This window comes from Schistocerca americana, chromosome 2 (assembly GCF_021461395.2).
Source record: "Schistocerca americana isolate TAMUIC-IGC-003095 chromosome 2, iqSchAmer2.1, whole genome shotgun sequence".
Taxonomy (NCBI): domain Eukaryota; kingdom Metazoa; phylum Arthropoda; class Insecta; order Orthoptera; family Acrididae; genus Schistocerca; species Schistocerca americana.
This window is the reverse complement of record NC_060120.1, coordinates 1,097,282,456-1,097,299,372: the sequence shown is the minus strand read 5'-3', so window position 1 is coordinate 1,097,299,372 and position 16,917 is coordinate 1,097,282,456. Positions and strand designations below refer to the sequence as shown.

At 40.5% G+C, this 16,917-nt stretch overlaps 1 protein-coding gene across 1 annotated transcript in view; it reads left to right on the top strand.

The window, feature by feature from the left end:
* The window catches only part of LOC124594696 (dynein axonemal heavy chain 3), a 1,186,267-nt gene that overhangs the window by 864,979 nt on the left and 304,371 nt on the right, over window positions 1–16,917 (top strand). Inside the window, exon 50 of the mRNA XM_047133063.1 lies at window positions 15,356–15,514. Coding sequence (XP_046989019.1) covers window positions 15,356–15,514 — 159 coding nt within the window. The remainder of the gene's footprint in view (window positions 1–15,355; window positions 15,515–16,917) is intronic.

Here is a 16,917-nt window from a genome sequence, read left to right as displayed (position 1 = left end):
TTGCTGCTGTCGCATTTTCGTCCTGGAGAGGGCTTAGTGTGTAGGTACATGGTGAAAGACCACCCAGATGTGGTAAAGTTAAAATTTATTAAAAAATGAAATGGCAATACTGACAGAATCAAAGACTGGCTATGAACATTGGCAAAGACATTATTTATGAATGCACAGTAAAGTGTAGACAAATGACCATAAAACATCATTCACTTTTATGTACATGATTTTGTTTCACACTCTCGTATGTAGAAGTTTTGTTAAGCTGTGTTGCTCAGAGTATGATGGGCTACGAGTGTTTTGTGTCGTATGTGTTTCTGGATAAGAGAAGACTTAATAAAAATATTGGGTATTTTTATTAAAATAAAGTAGAACCAAGTTAGGAAGAATTCCTTGATATTTTATATCATCTTGAGAGGCACTGGTGTTCCCTGAAGTTGGCTGCCTCCATCTACAATTGAAATGTAGGAAAAGAAGTCCACGGTCAATATTTTCATAAAATTAACAGAAAGAGAAGTTTTCAGAAGGCTAAAAAAATAATATTATTATATTCTACTTGAAGTGTGTGGGTATTTTGCCTGTCTCGTACACCTTGCACATCAGATAGAAGAATTGTGCCATGTTTGGCTCTCCCAATATGTTGTTCTGATGGGATGTCGGCTACCCCTGGGGCCACGTTTCAACTTGGATCTTTCCTTGCTTGGCCAAATTCTTCTCATACTACTGTATCTCCCATCTTCATTTACGTCCTCTTTGCTTTCTATAATACTGCCTTCAAGTTCATCTCCCTTGTACAGACCCTCTGTACACTTCTTCCTCCTTTCAGCTTTCTCTTCTTTGCTTTGTACTGGTATACCAACTGAGCTCTTGATATTCATACAGATGCTTCTCTTTTCTCCAAAGGCCTCTTTGATTTTTCTGGAGGTATCTGTGAAATATGCTTCTAAGTTCTTAAATCTGTCCTCTAGCCATTCCTGTCTAACCATTTTCTGCCTCCTGTCAATTTTGCAGTTTTGACTTATTAAACTGCTAGTTCAATGATATTCACATCTCAGCCTCTGCTCTCTTTGGGATTCGCACTGTTATATTCCTAAGTCTGAAAACATTCGCATACCTCATACACATAGTGCACCAGGTGGAAGAGTTTTGGCATGCCTGGTTGTCCCAAGGTAGCACTGAAAGAATGTAAGCTCTTACCAGGGTCTTGATTCACGTTAGACCTTTCATTGCTGTGTCAAATTTTCTCACAGTATCAAATTTTCTCACAGTACCATATCTTCCATCTTCATCTACATCCTTTTTGCTTTTTGTAATACTAGTTTCAAGTTCATCTCCTTTATATGGATGCTGCATACATTCCTTCCACCTTTCAGCTTTCCCTTGTTTACTTAGTACTGGTTTTTCAGCTGAGCTCTTGATATTCATGCAGGTGCTTTTCTTTTTTCCAAAGGTCTCTTTAATTTTCCTCAATGTGATGTCTATCTCTTCCCTAGTGAAACTTGCTTCTAAATTCTTACATCTGTCCTGTAGCCATTCCTGTGTAGTCATTTTGCGTTTCCTGTCAATCTCATTTTTTGAGGTTTGTATCCCCTTTGACCTTCTTCATTTGCTGCACTTTTATATTTTCTTCTTTCATCAATTACATTCAACATCGCTTGTGATATTCAAGGAATTCTGCTGGGTCTTGTCTTTTTACCTACTTAACCCTCTTCAGCCTTCACTCTTTCATCTCTCAACACTACCATCTATCTTCTAGTGTATTCCTTTCTCCTGTTGTAGTCAATTGTTGTCTAATTGTCCCTGTGAAACTCCCATCATCATCTTGTTTTACAATTTCTTCAGGTTTTATCTACACTTCAGAACCAATAAATTGTGATCAGAGTCCACATTTGCCCCTGGAAATGTCGCACAATTTAAAATCCAAATCTGAAGTCTCTGTTGTACCATTATATAATCAATGTTAAATCATCTGGTATATCCAAGTCCTTTTCACAAATACAGGAATTTTTCATGATTCTTAAACCATGTGCTCATGATGAGTAAATTGTCCTGTGTGCAAAATCCTACCAGGCAGCTTCCTCTTTCATTCCTTTCCTCCAGTCTGTATTGACCTACTATTTTTCCTTCTCTTCATTTTCCTACTATTGAATTGGCATTACACACTGCAATTAAATTCCTTTGATCTCATCATATATTTCTTCAATCTGCTCATTATCTGTGGAGCTAGGTGGTATATAAACATGTACCACTGTGGTAGGTGTGGTGTTCATGCCTGTCAATGATAATGCAAACACTATCTATTATAGTAGCTTACTTGAATTCCTGTGTTCTTACCCATTATTAAACCAACCCCTGCATTACCCTTATTTGATTTTGTATGTATAACCCTGTATTCACCTGACAAGAAATTCTGTTCCTCCTGCCACCAAACTTCACTTATTCCGTCTACATCTAATTTCAGCCTATCCACTTCAATTTTTAAATTTTCTAATCTGTGTGCCTGAATTAGGGTATGTAACATCCCTTGCTCCAACTCATAGAATGCCAGTTTTGTTTCTCCCAATGACAGAGTCTTCCTAAGTAATCCTCTCCCAGAGATCTGAGTGGGGAACTATTTTAGCTCCAGAATATTTTCCTCAAGAGGATGCCATCATCATTTAATCATACAGTAGAGCTGCAACCTCTTGGGAAAAATTACATCTGTAATGTCCACTTGCTTTCTGCCATTCACAGCACCAGAACAACAAGGCCCTTTTGGCCGATGTTACTGTTACATGGCTGGATCACTTGACGTCAAGACTGTTACCCCTGCATTTACTGAAAAGGCATTGGCACTTCTTCAGGACTCTAGGACTCTTCAGGTCTCTCAACATACACACCTCCATTGTGGTTGCAACTACCCTAAGGCTGTCTGTATTGTTGAGGCACACCTGCCACTATGCCACACTATGAGCAGCAATGTTCGTTATTTGTTGGCGGGAGGGGGGGGCGGGGGGGGGGGGGGGGGAGATATTTCCACTCTGTGATGCACAATGTCCATAGAAACCAATGCTAGTAAGTGTCATTATATGCTTTTGACTTTTTTAATTGTACTAATTCATTTCCTTACTTATTCCTTATCTATCCTGTGTCATTATTTTCGTCCTTCACCACTAAAAGAAATAGTTATAAAGTATTTTAATCAAATTATTTAACTGGATAGATAAAAAATATAGTCACCAACCGATGGCAGAAGACCCATATGAAAGACTGTTGTGTTTGGCAAGCTTTTGGAGCCAATGGTTCCTTCTCCAGGCAGAAGGGTTGAAGGGCAAGGAACAAGGATGAAGGAAAAGGACTGGAGAGGTCTAGGAAAAGGGGTAGGTTTTGGGAAAGTCACCCAGAACCGTGGGTCAGGAGAGAATTACCATACAGGATGGGAAGGAAACACTGTTGGGGACTGCACTGGACGAGATTTGAAAACCTGAGAGCTTAAAGGTGGAAGACAGGGTAATATGCAAGACAGAGATTATTATTAAACATTGTATGTGAGTTAATAAGAGTGAGAGGCTAAGTGAATTTTACATAACAGAGGTGGGAGGGAGCAGTGAAAAATTGAAGGGAAAGACAATGAAAGATGTAGGAAATTAAAATGGAGTGAAGCAAAGAGTAATTACAGTGAAGAAAAACTGAGACAGAAGAAATTAACATAAATTAAGGCCAGGTGGTTGGCGAAAACCAAGGGCATGTTGTAGTGCTAGTTCTTACCAGTGGAGTTCTTAGAAACTGGTGTCAGGGGGAAGAATCTAGATGGCACATGTGGTGAAACAGGTGCTGAGGTCATGAATGTCATGTTGTAGAGCATGCTCTGCAACAGAATATTGTGAGTTACCAGTAGTCATGCTGATGTAGACGGGTGAACAGTGTTTATATAATAGCTGGTGTATGACGTGTCATTTCGCAGGTGGCTCTCCCTTTGATATTATATGTTTTTTTCAGTTACAGGGCTGTTATAGCTGGGGGTAGGAGGGTGCACAGGGCAAATCTAGCAGCGGGGACAGTCACAGGGGTAGGAGCCATAGGATAGGGACGTGGGTGCAGAAGGAGCATATGGTCTGACAATAATATTGCAGAGATTGGGACAGCTATTCTAGGTGTGTTGGGCAAAATTTCACACAGAATAGATCTCATTTCAGGGCATGATTTTAGAATATCATGGCCCTGTTGAAGTAGCTGATTAACAAAAAAATGGTTCAAATGGCTCTGAGCACTATGGGACTTAACTACTGTGGTCATCAGTCCCCTAGAACTTAGAACTACTTAAACCTAACTAACCTAAGGACATCACACACATCCATGCCCGAGGCAGGATTCGAACCTGCGACCGTAGCAGTCGCGCGGTTCCGGACTGCGCGCCTAGAACCGCTAGACCACCGCGGCCGGCAGCTGATTAACACATTCCAAACCAGTATAATACTGAAGTTGTTTTGTGGTGGGATCAGCAGTAACATGACTGGGAAATATGCTTTCAAACTATCCTGGTGGGGTAATTACATGCAGTGAAGGCTGAGGTGAGAATAGTGGCATATTGCTGTAAAGGGACTTCATCCAAACAAATACATTTTCCTCAGATGCTAAGGCTGTATGGGAGGCAACATTTCACATGGGAAGGATGGAAACTGTAAAAATGTAAGTACTGTTGTTTGTTGGTAGGTTTAATGTGGACGGAAGTGTGCAGCTGGCCTTCAGTGATGACAAAATCAACATAAAGGAAACTGGCAAGGGGTTAGGAATAGGACCATGTGAAATTTAATTGGAAGAAGGTATTCAGAGATTCCAGGAATTTTAGCTGGTCAGCTTCACCATGAGTCCATACGGTAAGGATGTCATCAATGTATCTAAACCAACCCAAGGGCTGAAGACTTATGTATCCCAGGAAAGCCTCTTCCAAGCGACCCATGAAAAGGTTGGCATAGGAAGGAGCCATCCTGGTTCCCATGGCTGTACCCTTGATCTGTTTGTACACACATCAAAAAAAGTTTTGCATCACATGGGTTCCGAGAGTTCTGCAACCTGTACAGGAAACTGCAATAGAGATCAACATGAACTTCATTGCCACCCTTTTTATTGCCCATGAAAACCACACACTGCATGTTGCACCACCTGGAAGCGAGACCTTCAGAGGTGGTGGTACAGATGGCTGTACATACCTGTACCTCTAATACCCAGTAGCACGTCCTCTTGCATTGATGCTCACCTGTATTCGTCTTGGCATACTATCCACAAGTTGATTAAGGCACTGTTGGTGCAGATTATCCCACTCCTCAATGACGATTCAGCATAGATCCCTCAGAGTGGTTGGGGGTCACGTTGGCCGTAAACAGCTGTTTTCAATCTATCCCAGGCATTTTCGATAGGGTTCATGTCTCGAGAACATGCTGGCCACTCTAGTCGAGCAATGTCATTATCCTGAAGGAAATCATTCACAAGATGTGCTTGATGAGGGTGCAAATTATTGTCCATGAAGACGAATGCCTCACCAATATGCTGCCAATATGGTTGTACTATTGATTGGATGGTGGCATTCATGTATCGTACAGCCGATACGGCGCCTTCCATGACCACCAGCGGCGAACATCAGCCCCACATAACACCACCATAAACGGCAGGGAACCTCCACCTCGCTGCACTCACTGGACAGTGTGTCTAAGGCATTCAGCCTGACCGAGTTGCCTCCAAACACATCTCCGACGATTGTCTGGTTGAAGGCATATGAGACACTCATTGGTGAAGAGGACATGATGCTAATCCTAAGTGATCCATTTGCCATGTTGTTGGACCCATTTGTTCTGCACTGTATGGTACCGTGGTTGCAAAGATGGACCTCGCAATGGACATTGGAAGTGAAGTTGCACATCATGCAGCCTATTGCGCACAGTTTGAGTTGTAACATGACATCCTGTGGCTGCACGAAAAACGTCTTTCAACAGGGTTCCTCCAACACATAATCTGTAGGTAGCGGTCATCCACTGCAGTAGTAGCCCTTGGGTGGCCTGAGCGAGGCATGTCATCAACAGTTTCTGTCTCTCTGTATCTCCTACATTTCCATATAACATCACTTTGGTTCACTCCGAACACCTGGAGACTTCCCTTGTTCAGAGCCCTTCCTGGCACAAAGTAACAATGTGGACATGATCGAACCATGGTATTGACCATCTACACCTGGTTGAACTGCAGACAACACGAGCTGTGTACCTCCTTGCTGGTGGAATGACCAGAACTGATCAGCTGCCAGACCACCTCTGCTCATTCATGGTTGTTTACATGTTTGGGCAGGTTTAGTGACATCTCTGAACAGTCAAAGGGACTGTGTCTGTGATGCAATGACCACAGTCAGTGTCTGTCTTCAGTAGTTCTGGGAAAACATGCAAAACATTTTTTCGATGTGTTTATCTCTGCCCCTAAAAGGAGAAGAAGTGGTTGGTAAGTATGAAGTTGATTAAGGTGAGTAGGAAGGATGCCTAGGTTTGGAATCAGGTGGGTGCTGACTGAGGAAATGTTCAGCAGCAGACCATGTACATAGGGGATGTTGGTATAGAGGGAGGTGTCATCAGTGTTGACAAGCAAGGTGTGTGGTGAGAGTGCGACCAGTACAGATTTCAAACAATCTAGGAAATGGTTGGTATCTTTGATGTAGGAGGGATGTTTTTGTACTATGGGTTGCAGGTGTTGATCAACTAAGGCAGATATATGTTCGCTTGGTGCTTTGAAGCCAGCAACTATAGGACAGCCAGGATGACTGGGTTTGAGGATCTTAGGAAGTAGGTAAAAGGGGGGGAGGGGTGTTTGATGGGGTGAGAAGTTCTATGGATTAAGGTGTTGGTTCTTATAAGGGGCCAGGGGTCTTAAGGAGGAGCTGCAGGTCAGTTTGAATCACAGGGATAGGCTCTTGATGGCAGACACTGTATGTCGAGTTGTCAGACAGCTGGCGCAGACCTTCACTAACATACTCCTTCCAGTCAAGTACTGCTGTGGTAGACCCTTTGTCTGCTGTGAGGATAATGATGGAGTCATTAGTTTTTAGGGAATGTAGAGCCTGGAGTTCTGCAGAGGACAGGTTAGGGTAATGTTGTAGGAACCTGAGGAAGGGTTGTGAGGCAATGCTGGGTATGATGAATTCTTGTAAGGGATGATTTTGAGATATTGGTGGTGGATCAAGTTGGGATCGTGGTGTGAACTGTTCAAGCCAGGGTTCAATGTCAGGTTCGCTGTTGGAAAGGTTTTGCGGTTGGGTTGCAAAGTGATATTTCCAACAGATATTACACCTAAGCAGCATGGAAAAATGCAGGTTTAGGGCTGAAAGTGAGGCCCTTAGATAAAACAGATAATTCAGGAGAGGAGAGTGCTTTAGATGAGGGGTTAAGGACACTGTACTGTTGTGACTTGTTCTTGGGTTTATGGGTTATTCTTGGTTTGGGAGGCAGTGGTGAAGGCTGTGGGTTGTTAAGGAGGTTGGCCAAGCTCAGTTTGTAGGAGAGGAGTGGTGGTTGGTAGTGTGGCTCTTAAAGGAGCTAAAGAGGGACAGAAAGGGAAATACCACTATTAATGTAGTTTAGGCGAATGTGAGATAGCTGTAGTCTGGCATGTTTTTTGCAGTTTGAGGTTGGCTTGGTGAATGATACCATTCAAGGAAACATGAGGGGCATAACTGCAGGATTTTGTAGGAGGAGAGAAGTCTGGTGGAGTGGAAATTTGCTCATGAGGCGTATAGGTCACAGATTAGCTGGGTAAGTGCGAGAGATTGTTGTATATGAAACTGTAAAAGAGCCCAGTGTAGGGTAGTATGGCATCCAGAAATGGGGACTTTCAATGTTAGGTCTTTTGGAGTAACTCCAAGGTACAAGCAGGTTTCAAGAAACAGAATGTGGGACCTTAGTTTTGGTAGTGCAAAGGCATGTTTTCGAAAGTAACAGATGTAATATGAGATGGGATTCAACATGGCAAGAGAGGACAGTTTGGATAGTTAAAATTGTGAGAGTGGCAAAATAACAAATAAGCGGAGGGTGGAAAGGATATGAAAACGGAAGGAAAGCAATGAAAAAATTCAGAAAAATTAGAAAAATTCTTCCGGAATTCGTTAATAAGAGGTAATGAGTGGGCGATCTATATTGATACGATAATTGATAAAAGGGAAAAAAAAAGAAAAAAATCGATCGGCAAAGTCGTGAAAACAGGCGACATTTTAGAAACTGGATTGACAGAAAGCGAAAGTCATAGGAGAAAATGTAAACTACTTAGTTCAAATGGCTCTGAGCACTATGGGACTCAACATCTTAGGTCATAAGTCCCCTAGAACTTAGAACTACTTAAACCTAACTAACCTAAGGACATCACACACACCCATGCCCGAGGCAGGATTCGAACCTGCGACCGGAGCAGTCCCGCGGTTCTGGACTGCTGCGCCAGAACTGCTAGACCACCGCGGCCGGCAAACTACTTAGTCTGTCAATTAAAGTGACATAAGAGACGGCAATAAAAGTCGATCAGAGCGATTTGCCAAAAAACAAATGCACAAAAATGTGAAAGAATTACGTATAGATGAGATAAGCGGATGGTGGAAAAAATAATACCTGTCAAATTTGTGAATAAATTGGTGACAGGTGATCGGGAGAAGGCCAAGCAGTGTAATGAACCGTAAATTGTTGTATGCACATTTGTAAGTAATAAAAGTTATATGCAAATAAAAATGAAAAAGAAAATAGACCCGTCTATGAGCTGGAAATCGGTATTAGAAAAGATGTAGGGACAAAGTGGTGATTAATCTTGGTGATATAGATAAATAAACGAATAGATTAGCACATAAGGTAGAAAACAGATGACAGTTTGGACAAGGCAGACAACAAAGACTGACAAGAGGGTTAAATAAGGTGATGGCCACATGGGCTAATATAACAATGAAAATAATGAATTATTGATAAAATTATGTAATTGTACAGATAAAAAAATTTACTCACCAAGTGGTGGCAGAACACACACATAAAATACTGTTGTGACTGGCAAGCTTTCGTAGCCAGTGACTCCTTCTTCAGGTAGAAGGGTTGAAGGGCAAGGAATAAGGGTGAAGAAAAAGGACTGGAGATGTTTAGGAAAAGGGGTACATTTTGGGAAAGTCACCCACAACCCCAGGTCATGGGAGACTTGGCATACAGGTTGAGAAGAAAAGACTGATTGTTGGGGACTGCATCAGATGAGATGTGAAAACTTGAGGGCTTAAAGGTGGAAGAATGGGTAATATGCAAGACAGAGATTACTACTAAAACATTGTGCATGGTTAATGAGATTGAGAAGCTAAGTGCATTGTATGTAGCAGAGGTTGGAGGTGGCAGTGAAAAATAGATGGGAAGGTCAATAAAAGAATCAAAGAGTAGTTACAGTGAAGAAAAGCTGAGACGGAAGAAAGTAAAGTAAATCAAGGCCAGGTGGTTGGCGAGAACCGAGGACATGCTATAGTGCTAGTTCCCACCTGCGGTGTTATAAAAATGCCTCTCATTCAAATCCTACAATTTGGAACTGTTGCAAGTTCTCAGAGAAATTAACAAAGAAAAACGAGCATAGTTTTGTATAGAAATGTTTAACAAAATGCAGACTGAAGATGATTTTCTTAAGAAAAATGCGTTTAGTTACAATGCCACCTTACATACCTGTGGAAAAATGAATTGGCATAATGTTTGGACAGGGGATGAGCAGAAACCACATCACACAATCAAACAGGTGTGTTTCTCACCTAAAGAAAATGTTTTTTATGCTGTAAGCTGTAACAATATTTATGGCCCTTTCTTTTTTGCCTAATCAACTGTAACTACCACATCATATCTGGATATGCCTGGGCATTACTTGATGCCTCAATTACAACAGAATATAGGCACAGAACTTATTTCCCAGCAAGATTTTACGCCACCACGTTATCATCGAGAAGTTGTCCTGTATCTCTGCAGCAACGCGCTGCCGTGGATGGGACATAGCGGAATAATATCCTGTCCACCACGATCCCTTGATTTAACCACAGTGGACTTCTGTATATAGGGTTACATTAAAGACAAAGTGTTTGTTCCTTTGCTTCCACATTGATGAGCTGCAACAGCAGCAACAAGCAGCAAGTAGTACCACCATATACACTGACTGGCACAAAAAACGCAACACGAAATAACTGATGTGTAGTAATCCATTTACTCAGACTGCAGTGTTTTATCCTATATTTTAAGAGAGGATATATTATTGATATGTGATTATATGCCAACTAGCTCTGCAGATGACGAAGAAATTGAGGAAATGTATGATGAAATAAAAGAAATTATTCAGATTGTGAAGGGAGACGAAAATTTAATAGTCATGGGTGACTGGAATTCGAGTGTAGGAAAAGGGAGAGAAGGAAACATAGTAGGTGAATATGGATTGGGGCTAAGAAATGAAAGAGGAAGCCGCCTGGTAGAATTTTGCACAGAGCATAAGTTAATCATAACTAACACTTGGTTTAAGAATCATGAAAGAAGGTTGTATACATGGAAGAACCCTGGAGATACTAAAAGGTATCAGATAGATTATATAATGGTAAGACAGAGATTTTGGAACCAGGTTTTAAATTGTAAGACATTTTCAGGGGCGGATGTGGACTCTGACCACAATCTATTGGTTATGACCTGTAGATTAAAACTGAAGAAACTGCAAAAAGGTGGGAATTTAAGGAGATGGGACCTGGATAAACTGAAAGAACCAGAGGTTGTACAGAGTTTCAGGGAGAGCATAAGGGAAGAATTGACAGGAATGGGGAAAGAAATACAGTAGAAGAAGAATGGGTAGCTTTGAGGGACAAAGTAGCGAAGACAGCAGGGGATCAAGTAGGTAAAAAGACGAGGGCTAGTAGAAATCCTTGGGTAACAGAAGAAATATTGAATTTAATTGATGAAAGGAGAAAATACAAAAACGCAGTAAATGAAGCAGGCAAAAGGGAATACAAACATCTCAAAAATGAGATCGACAGGAAGTGCAAAATGGCTAAGCAGGGATGGCTAGAGGACAAAAGTAAGGATGTAGAGGCCTATCTCACTAGGGGTAAGATAGATACTGCCTACAGGAAAATTAAAGAGACCTTTGGAGATAAGAGAATGACTTGTATGAATATCAAGAGCTCAGATGGAAACCCAGTTCTAAGCAAAGAAGGGAAAGCAGAAAGGTGGAAGGAGTATATAGAGGGTCTATACAAGGGCGATGTACTTGAGGACAATATTATGGAAATGGAAGAGGATGTAGATGAAGATGAAATGGGAGATATGATACTGCGTGAAGAGTTTGACAGAACACTGAAAGACCTGAGTCGAAACAAGGCCCCCGGAGTAGACAACATTCCATTGGAACTACTGACGGCCTTGGGAGAGCCAGTCCTGACAAAACTCTACCATCTGGTGAGCAAGATGTATGAAACAGGCGAAATACCCTCAGACTTCAAGAAGAATATAATAATTCCAATCCCAAAGAAAGCGGGTGTTGACAGATGTGAAAATTACCGAACTATCAGTTTAATAAGTCACAGCTGCAAAATACTAACACGAATTCTTTACAGACGAATGGAAAAACTAGTAGAAGCCAACCTCGGGGAAGATCAGTTTGGATTCCGTAGAAACACTGGAACACGTGAGGCAATACTGACCTTACGACTTATCTTAGAAGAAAGATTAAGGAAAGGCAAACCTACGTTTTTAGCATTTGTAGACTTAGTGAAAGCTTTTGACAATGTTGACTGGAATACTCTCTTTCAAATTCTAAAGGTGGCAGGGGTAAAATACAGGGAGCGAAAGGCTATTTACAATTTGTACAGAAACCAGATGGCGGTTATAAGAGTGGAGGGACATGAAAGGGACGCAGTGGTTGGGAAGGGAGTAAAACAGGGTTGTAGCCTCTCCCCGATGTTGTTCAATCTGTATATTGAGCAAGCAGTAAAGGAAACAAAAGAAATATTCGGAGTTGGTATTGAAATTCATGAAGAAGAAATAAAAACTTTGAGGTTCGCCGATGACATTGTAATTCTGTCAGAGACAGCAAAGGACTTGGAAGAGCAGTTGAATGGAATGGACAGTGTGTTGAAAGGAGGATATAAGATGAACATCAACAAAAGCAAAACGAGGATAATGGAATGTAGTCTAATTAAGTTGGGTGATGCTGAGGGAATTAGATTAGGAAATGAGGCACTTAAAGTAGTAAATGAGTTTTGCTATTTGGGGAGCAAAATAACTGATGATGGTCGAAGTAGAGAGGATATAAAATATAGGCTGGCAATGGCAAGGAAAGCGTTTCTGAAGAAGAGAAATTTGTTAACGTCGAGTATAGACTTAAGTGTCAGGAAGTCGTTTCTGAAAGTATTTGTATAGAGTGTAGCCATGTATGGAAGTGAAACATGGACGATAAATAGTTTGGACAAGAAGAGAATAGAAGCTTTCGAAATGTGGTGCTACAGAAGAATGCTGAAGATTAGATGGGTAGATCACATAACTAATGAGGAAGTATTGAATAGGATTGGGGAGAAGAGAAGTTTGTGGCACAACTTGACCAGAAGAAGGGATCGGTTGGTAGGACATGTTCTGAGGCATCAAGGGATCACCAATTTAGTATTGGAGGGCAGCGTGGAGGGTAAAAATCGTAGAGGGAGACCAAGAGATGAATACACTAAGCAGATTCAGAAGGATGTAGGTTGCAGTAGGTACTGGGAGATGAAAAAGCTTGCACAGGATAGAGTAGCATGGAGAGCTGCACCAAACCAGTCTCAGGACTGAAGACCACAAGAACAACAACAACAACAACATGTGATTATTATTCTTTTCGGAATGGTGAAGTGTCGATTGTTTATTGCACTAACCTTAATCTTTCTTTTTTCTGCAAAACCTGAAAAACACTTCACTGCACATGAGGCAGTAATGTTTTCCTGCTCTCATTTGTTGTACCTTGTATTGTTGCCATTTTAATCCTGTGTGGTTGTGAAATCTTTCTGCTATTATCATAATTAGGTCACTGGAGTAAACATGCCATTAAAGCCTTAAGATCCCGCAAAAGGTGTTGCATCGGTGCAAGATACTCGCAGCATGCAATCGTAACAGAAATGTTGGGAACAGCACATTCCAGGTTTTCCAGAACCGCAAGAACATCAAGGGATATGGGAGACAAGGAAGCTGGGATTAGGCTTGAGAAGAGCAACATGGGCAATAGACGACCACTTCCAACTTCACTTTCTCTTCAATTGTTGCTTCACAATCACTTAAGCTGATATAGACCCCACTAAGTTTGAGGGAGTCAATGTTAGTGGGGAAACTGTCAGAAGAAGACAGGAAGAAGCCGATTTTCAATTCTGAAATCTTGCTACAGGCCCAGAACTCAGCAGAGGGCATCGTGCAGCTCGACTAAATTTCTTAAGGGATTATAGCAGCTGTAGAGTACAACAATGGCAGCAAATGTTGTCCACCAATGAGTCACGATTTGGCCTCCAATCACCTGACAGTGGAGAGAAACTCTGAAGAAAGCCCTAGGAAAGGTCTTCAACTTGCATACTGTCATCCAGGATGCCTTTTTACTGTGGGTAGCAATCAATATGACTGCAAGAATCGGTTTGGTTTTCATGGAGCATGGGTGCCACACAGATGGAAACCATTTTGGAGCAAGTTGTGCCTTACACTCTATCTATTAGTTATGACTTTACTCTAATGAATGACAATGAGTGCCACGTGTTGCGAGAAATGTGCAAGAGTTATTGGATGAAATGGAATTCATGCTTTGGCTTGGCCTCCTCAAAGCCCAGATTTGAATCCTCAACTGGAAGAACAACAGGCAAATACTGTTCAGAGCCCCTAGAGGGCCTATGGAAGGCCCTCCTGAAAGAGAGGAAGGTGATTCCTCAAGAGGACAATGCATCATTAATCATGAGAATGCTTGAAAGGTTGGGTGATGTGATGGGTGCCAGGAGAAATTATACGCGCTTCTGAAAATGCAGAGAGGTCTGTGAAGTGTAGGAACCAAAACAGAGGTGCATTACATTCATGAAATTCTTCAAAATTTGCATGACACTTGAATCCAATTGTGTTATTTCTGCTTCTCCTGCTTAATTTCTTTATAATCACTTTTTTTTTCCTAGACTCTTAGATGTGACAATAAGACAATATTTTACCACAAAATAGTAGATTGCTGTCATAAAAATGACTGGAAGTTAAAATAAAAAGTTTAAAATAAATTTTTGTCTGAGAAATTGAAGCGTTGGATTTTTCGTGTTGGTCAATGTATATCAAGACTTACTTCATATGATTTGGCAGGAAATTGATTACAGTCAGGACATTTGTTATGTTACAAAAGGTAACCACACTGAACATTTGTGAATGAAACTTGAAGACATACTGCATTGCTGTATCAAAAATTTCTGTAAGTTATTTATCTTTTTCACAAAATTACTTTTATGTAACTAATTTATAAACACCCTGTGTATCAGTAAACCATTAAACAACAGGTAATCCATGATGAGTCTGGCCTCAGCAGCCAGAGACATTGGTCATGTATGTGTGTTGTTCTTGTGTGAATCTGTTCGTGATTTCTACTTATAGAAGGTCTTTTGGACTAAAGCTCAAATGTATAGCAGTCTTTTTGTTGTGCCTTCCTGCAACTCAACTTCTCCTCTATATGGTGAGTACCAATTATCCTTGCCCTAAGCTTGTCAGTGAAACATAGGGTTCTGAAGTGACTTTCAAATTGTTCATGACAGAACATATGATAAAAGTTAGTCATAACTTTAATATGTAAAAGGGGAAGGTTGTTAGTCAACACATTATACAGCAAAAATCACTAGACATCTGATTATAAATAATAGGGGAAACAATGAAACATAGAGATAGAGAAGATGGACAATAAAGTTGGGTTGCAAGTAAAGTAAGCATAGTGATAAAAGATGTGAAGGGATCTATTAAGTTGTTGACTTAAGGTTGTCTCTCAGTCTCTGTTTCCCTTTGATGTTATTTGTCACTTGTTTCGCTTATGTATTGCAAGTTTTATTATTTTCACTCCTAAACTTGATAAGCACTATTTTATGTATTGTAAGTCCATCCCTTTACTAACTATACATATTTTAAATTTTGCATTTTATAATTATTCGCTCTGAAGCTCTTTGTATCATGCTATTTAAGCTCCCTTAGCATTACATTAAAGTCTAATTTTATGTAACACATTTACTCCTGCTTGATGTCATTCATGAAAGACTTAATTGAATTATATTACCATTTTATATTCATATATCCTAACTGAAGTGTTAGTGATTTTATTATGTATATCTCTATGCAAATAAAATCAATTTGCCCTGTAGGTCAAGCCAACAAATGGGTTAAGAATATGGAACGTGCAAATGGACTTCGTGTCATAAAGTTCTCAGACAGTAATTACATGCGTGTTTTGGAATTGGCAATCCAGATTGGATCTCCAGTAATACTAGAAAATATTGGTGAAGATCTTGACCCTTCAATTGGTAAGCTTACTGTCACCTTACTAATTACATGATATGAAACTCGTGGAGATGAAATTCTACTTATTCTGACAAAATAATATTATTATGTATGATGATTAATTACTGTATTTGTCTGAGTAAAAGATGACCCTGAATCTCAATCAACTCCCTCTTCCCCCTGCCATGTCCTTTTTTAAGAGGCATATTTTATTTTTTATGTACTCAGACTAATGAAAATTACTAACTATTTTATTGAAATTAAGTATCTGCCTAAAAAAGGTATCATTTTATCTGTTCTAAACTTACACCATTTATTGATTGCCTGTATTTTGATTATGCCAAGTGGAATATAAGAAACTATAATAAATGGTTTACATTAATTTTTATTTTCACTTCCTTTTTTGCTTTCCATCTATGCCATTCCCTGTGGTATCATCATTTTTAGTCATCATCTTCACTGTTATCACTATCTAGGATGACAGCTTGACCTAACCCCTAACCAATGAGAGGTGACAAGAGAGGTAATGTATTTCTATAAGGGGCAGCAGTGAAATTTATAATCTTGGATGTCAGAAATATTTGCCTTTCTTACAAATATTTTATGATTTCTAAGGCTGTGGTTACGTTGGGACCTAAGGACACAGCTGTTTTTCCTGAATACATACTGGATTTTGCATCTGTATGATGAGTGTGTGACAGTATTCCTGCATTTCTTGCTTCCTAACATGCCATCTGTCAACTGCTCTCTTATTGCCTGTATAAAACCAGCAGATGACACATCTCCTTTCATTCCCATCATATGTCATGGTGAGCTTAGACAACATTGTTGCTCAAAACATGTAAGTACATCATTGGCTCCTATATAGACTTCTGAAGTTGACTTAATTCTGACAGAGTGACTGTGTGCCCACACTGACATGATGGCCAACATAAAAGGTCTACTGCCATCTCTGCATAATAGTTAGTATTCACTAAAGTGAGGTCTCGCAGGATGTGGATACTGCAATGTTTGTGTATGCCTGGTTAAGGTTAACCATTAATAAGCACTCATCTGGAGATAGATTGGGTCGAAAGTTGAACAAAGGGTAGCAGTTTGAAGGGCAGAGGGAAAAAAGTGCCAAGGCAAGAGCCAAATGGAAAAAAACCTCTGCAATAGTTGGGTCGGGCTGTAAGAGCAGTTGCGGTTTTCTTGCTGCCTGTGGCAGGTCATGCAAGAGTAGGCTTTGTTAATAGTGGGTATCAGGCAGGCCGATACCATTTCGTTGTGTGGTGGTGTTACTTGGTGGCTGCCACTGGGTGCCGGTGTTGATTTCTCAGTCCACATCAGCATACCTGTAACAGTTAGATCCATCATTGTTTTGTGTCCGATAGATCATACATCGGATTCACAGTGTAGGGTAATGCTAGTGGTTTGTTTGGGTGTC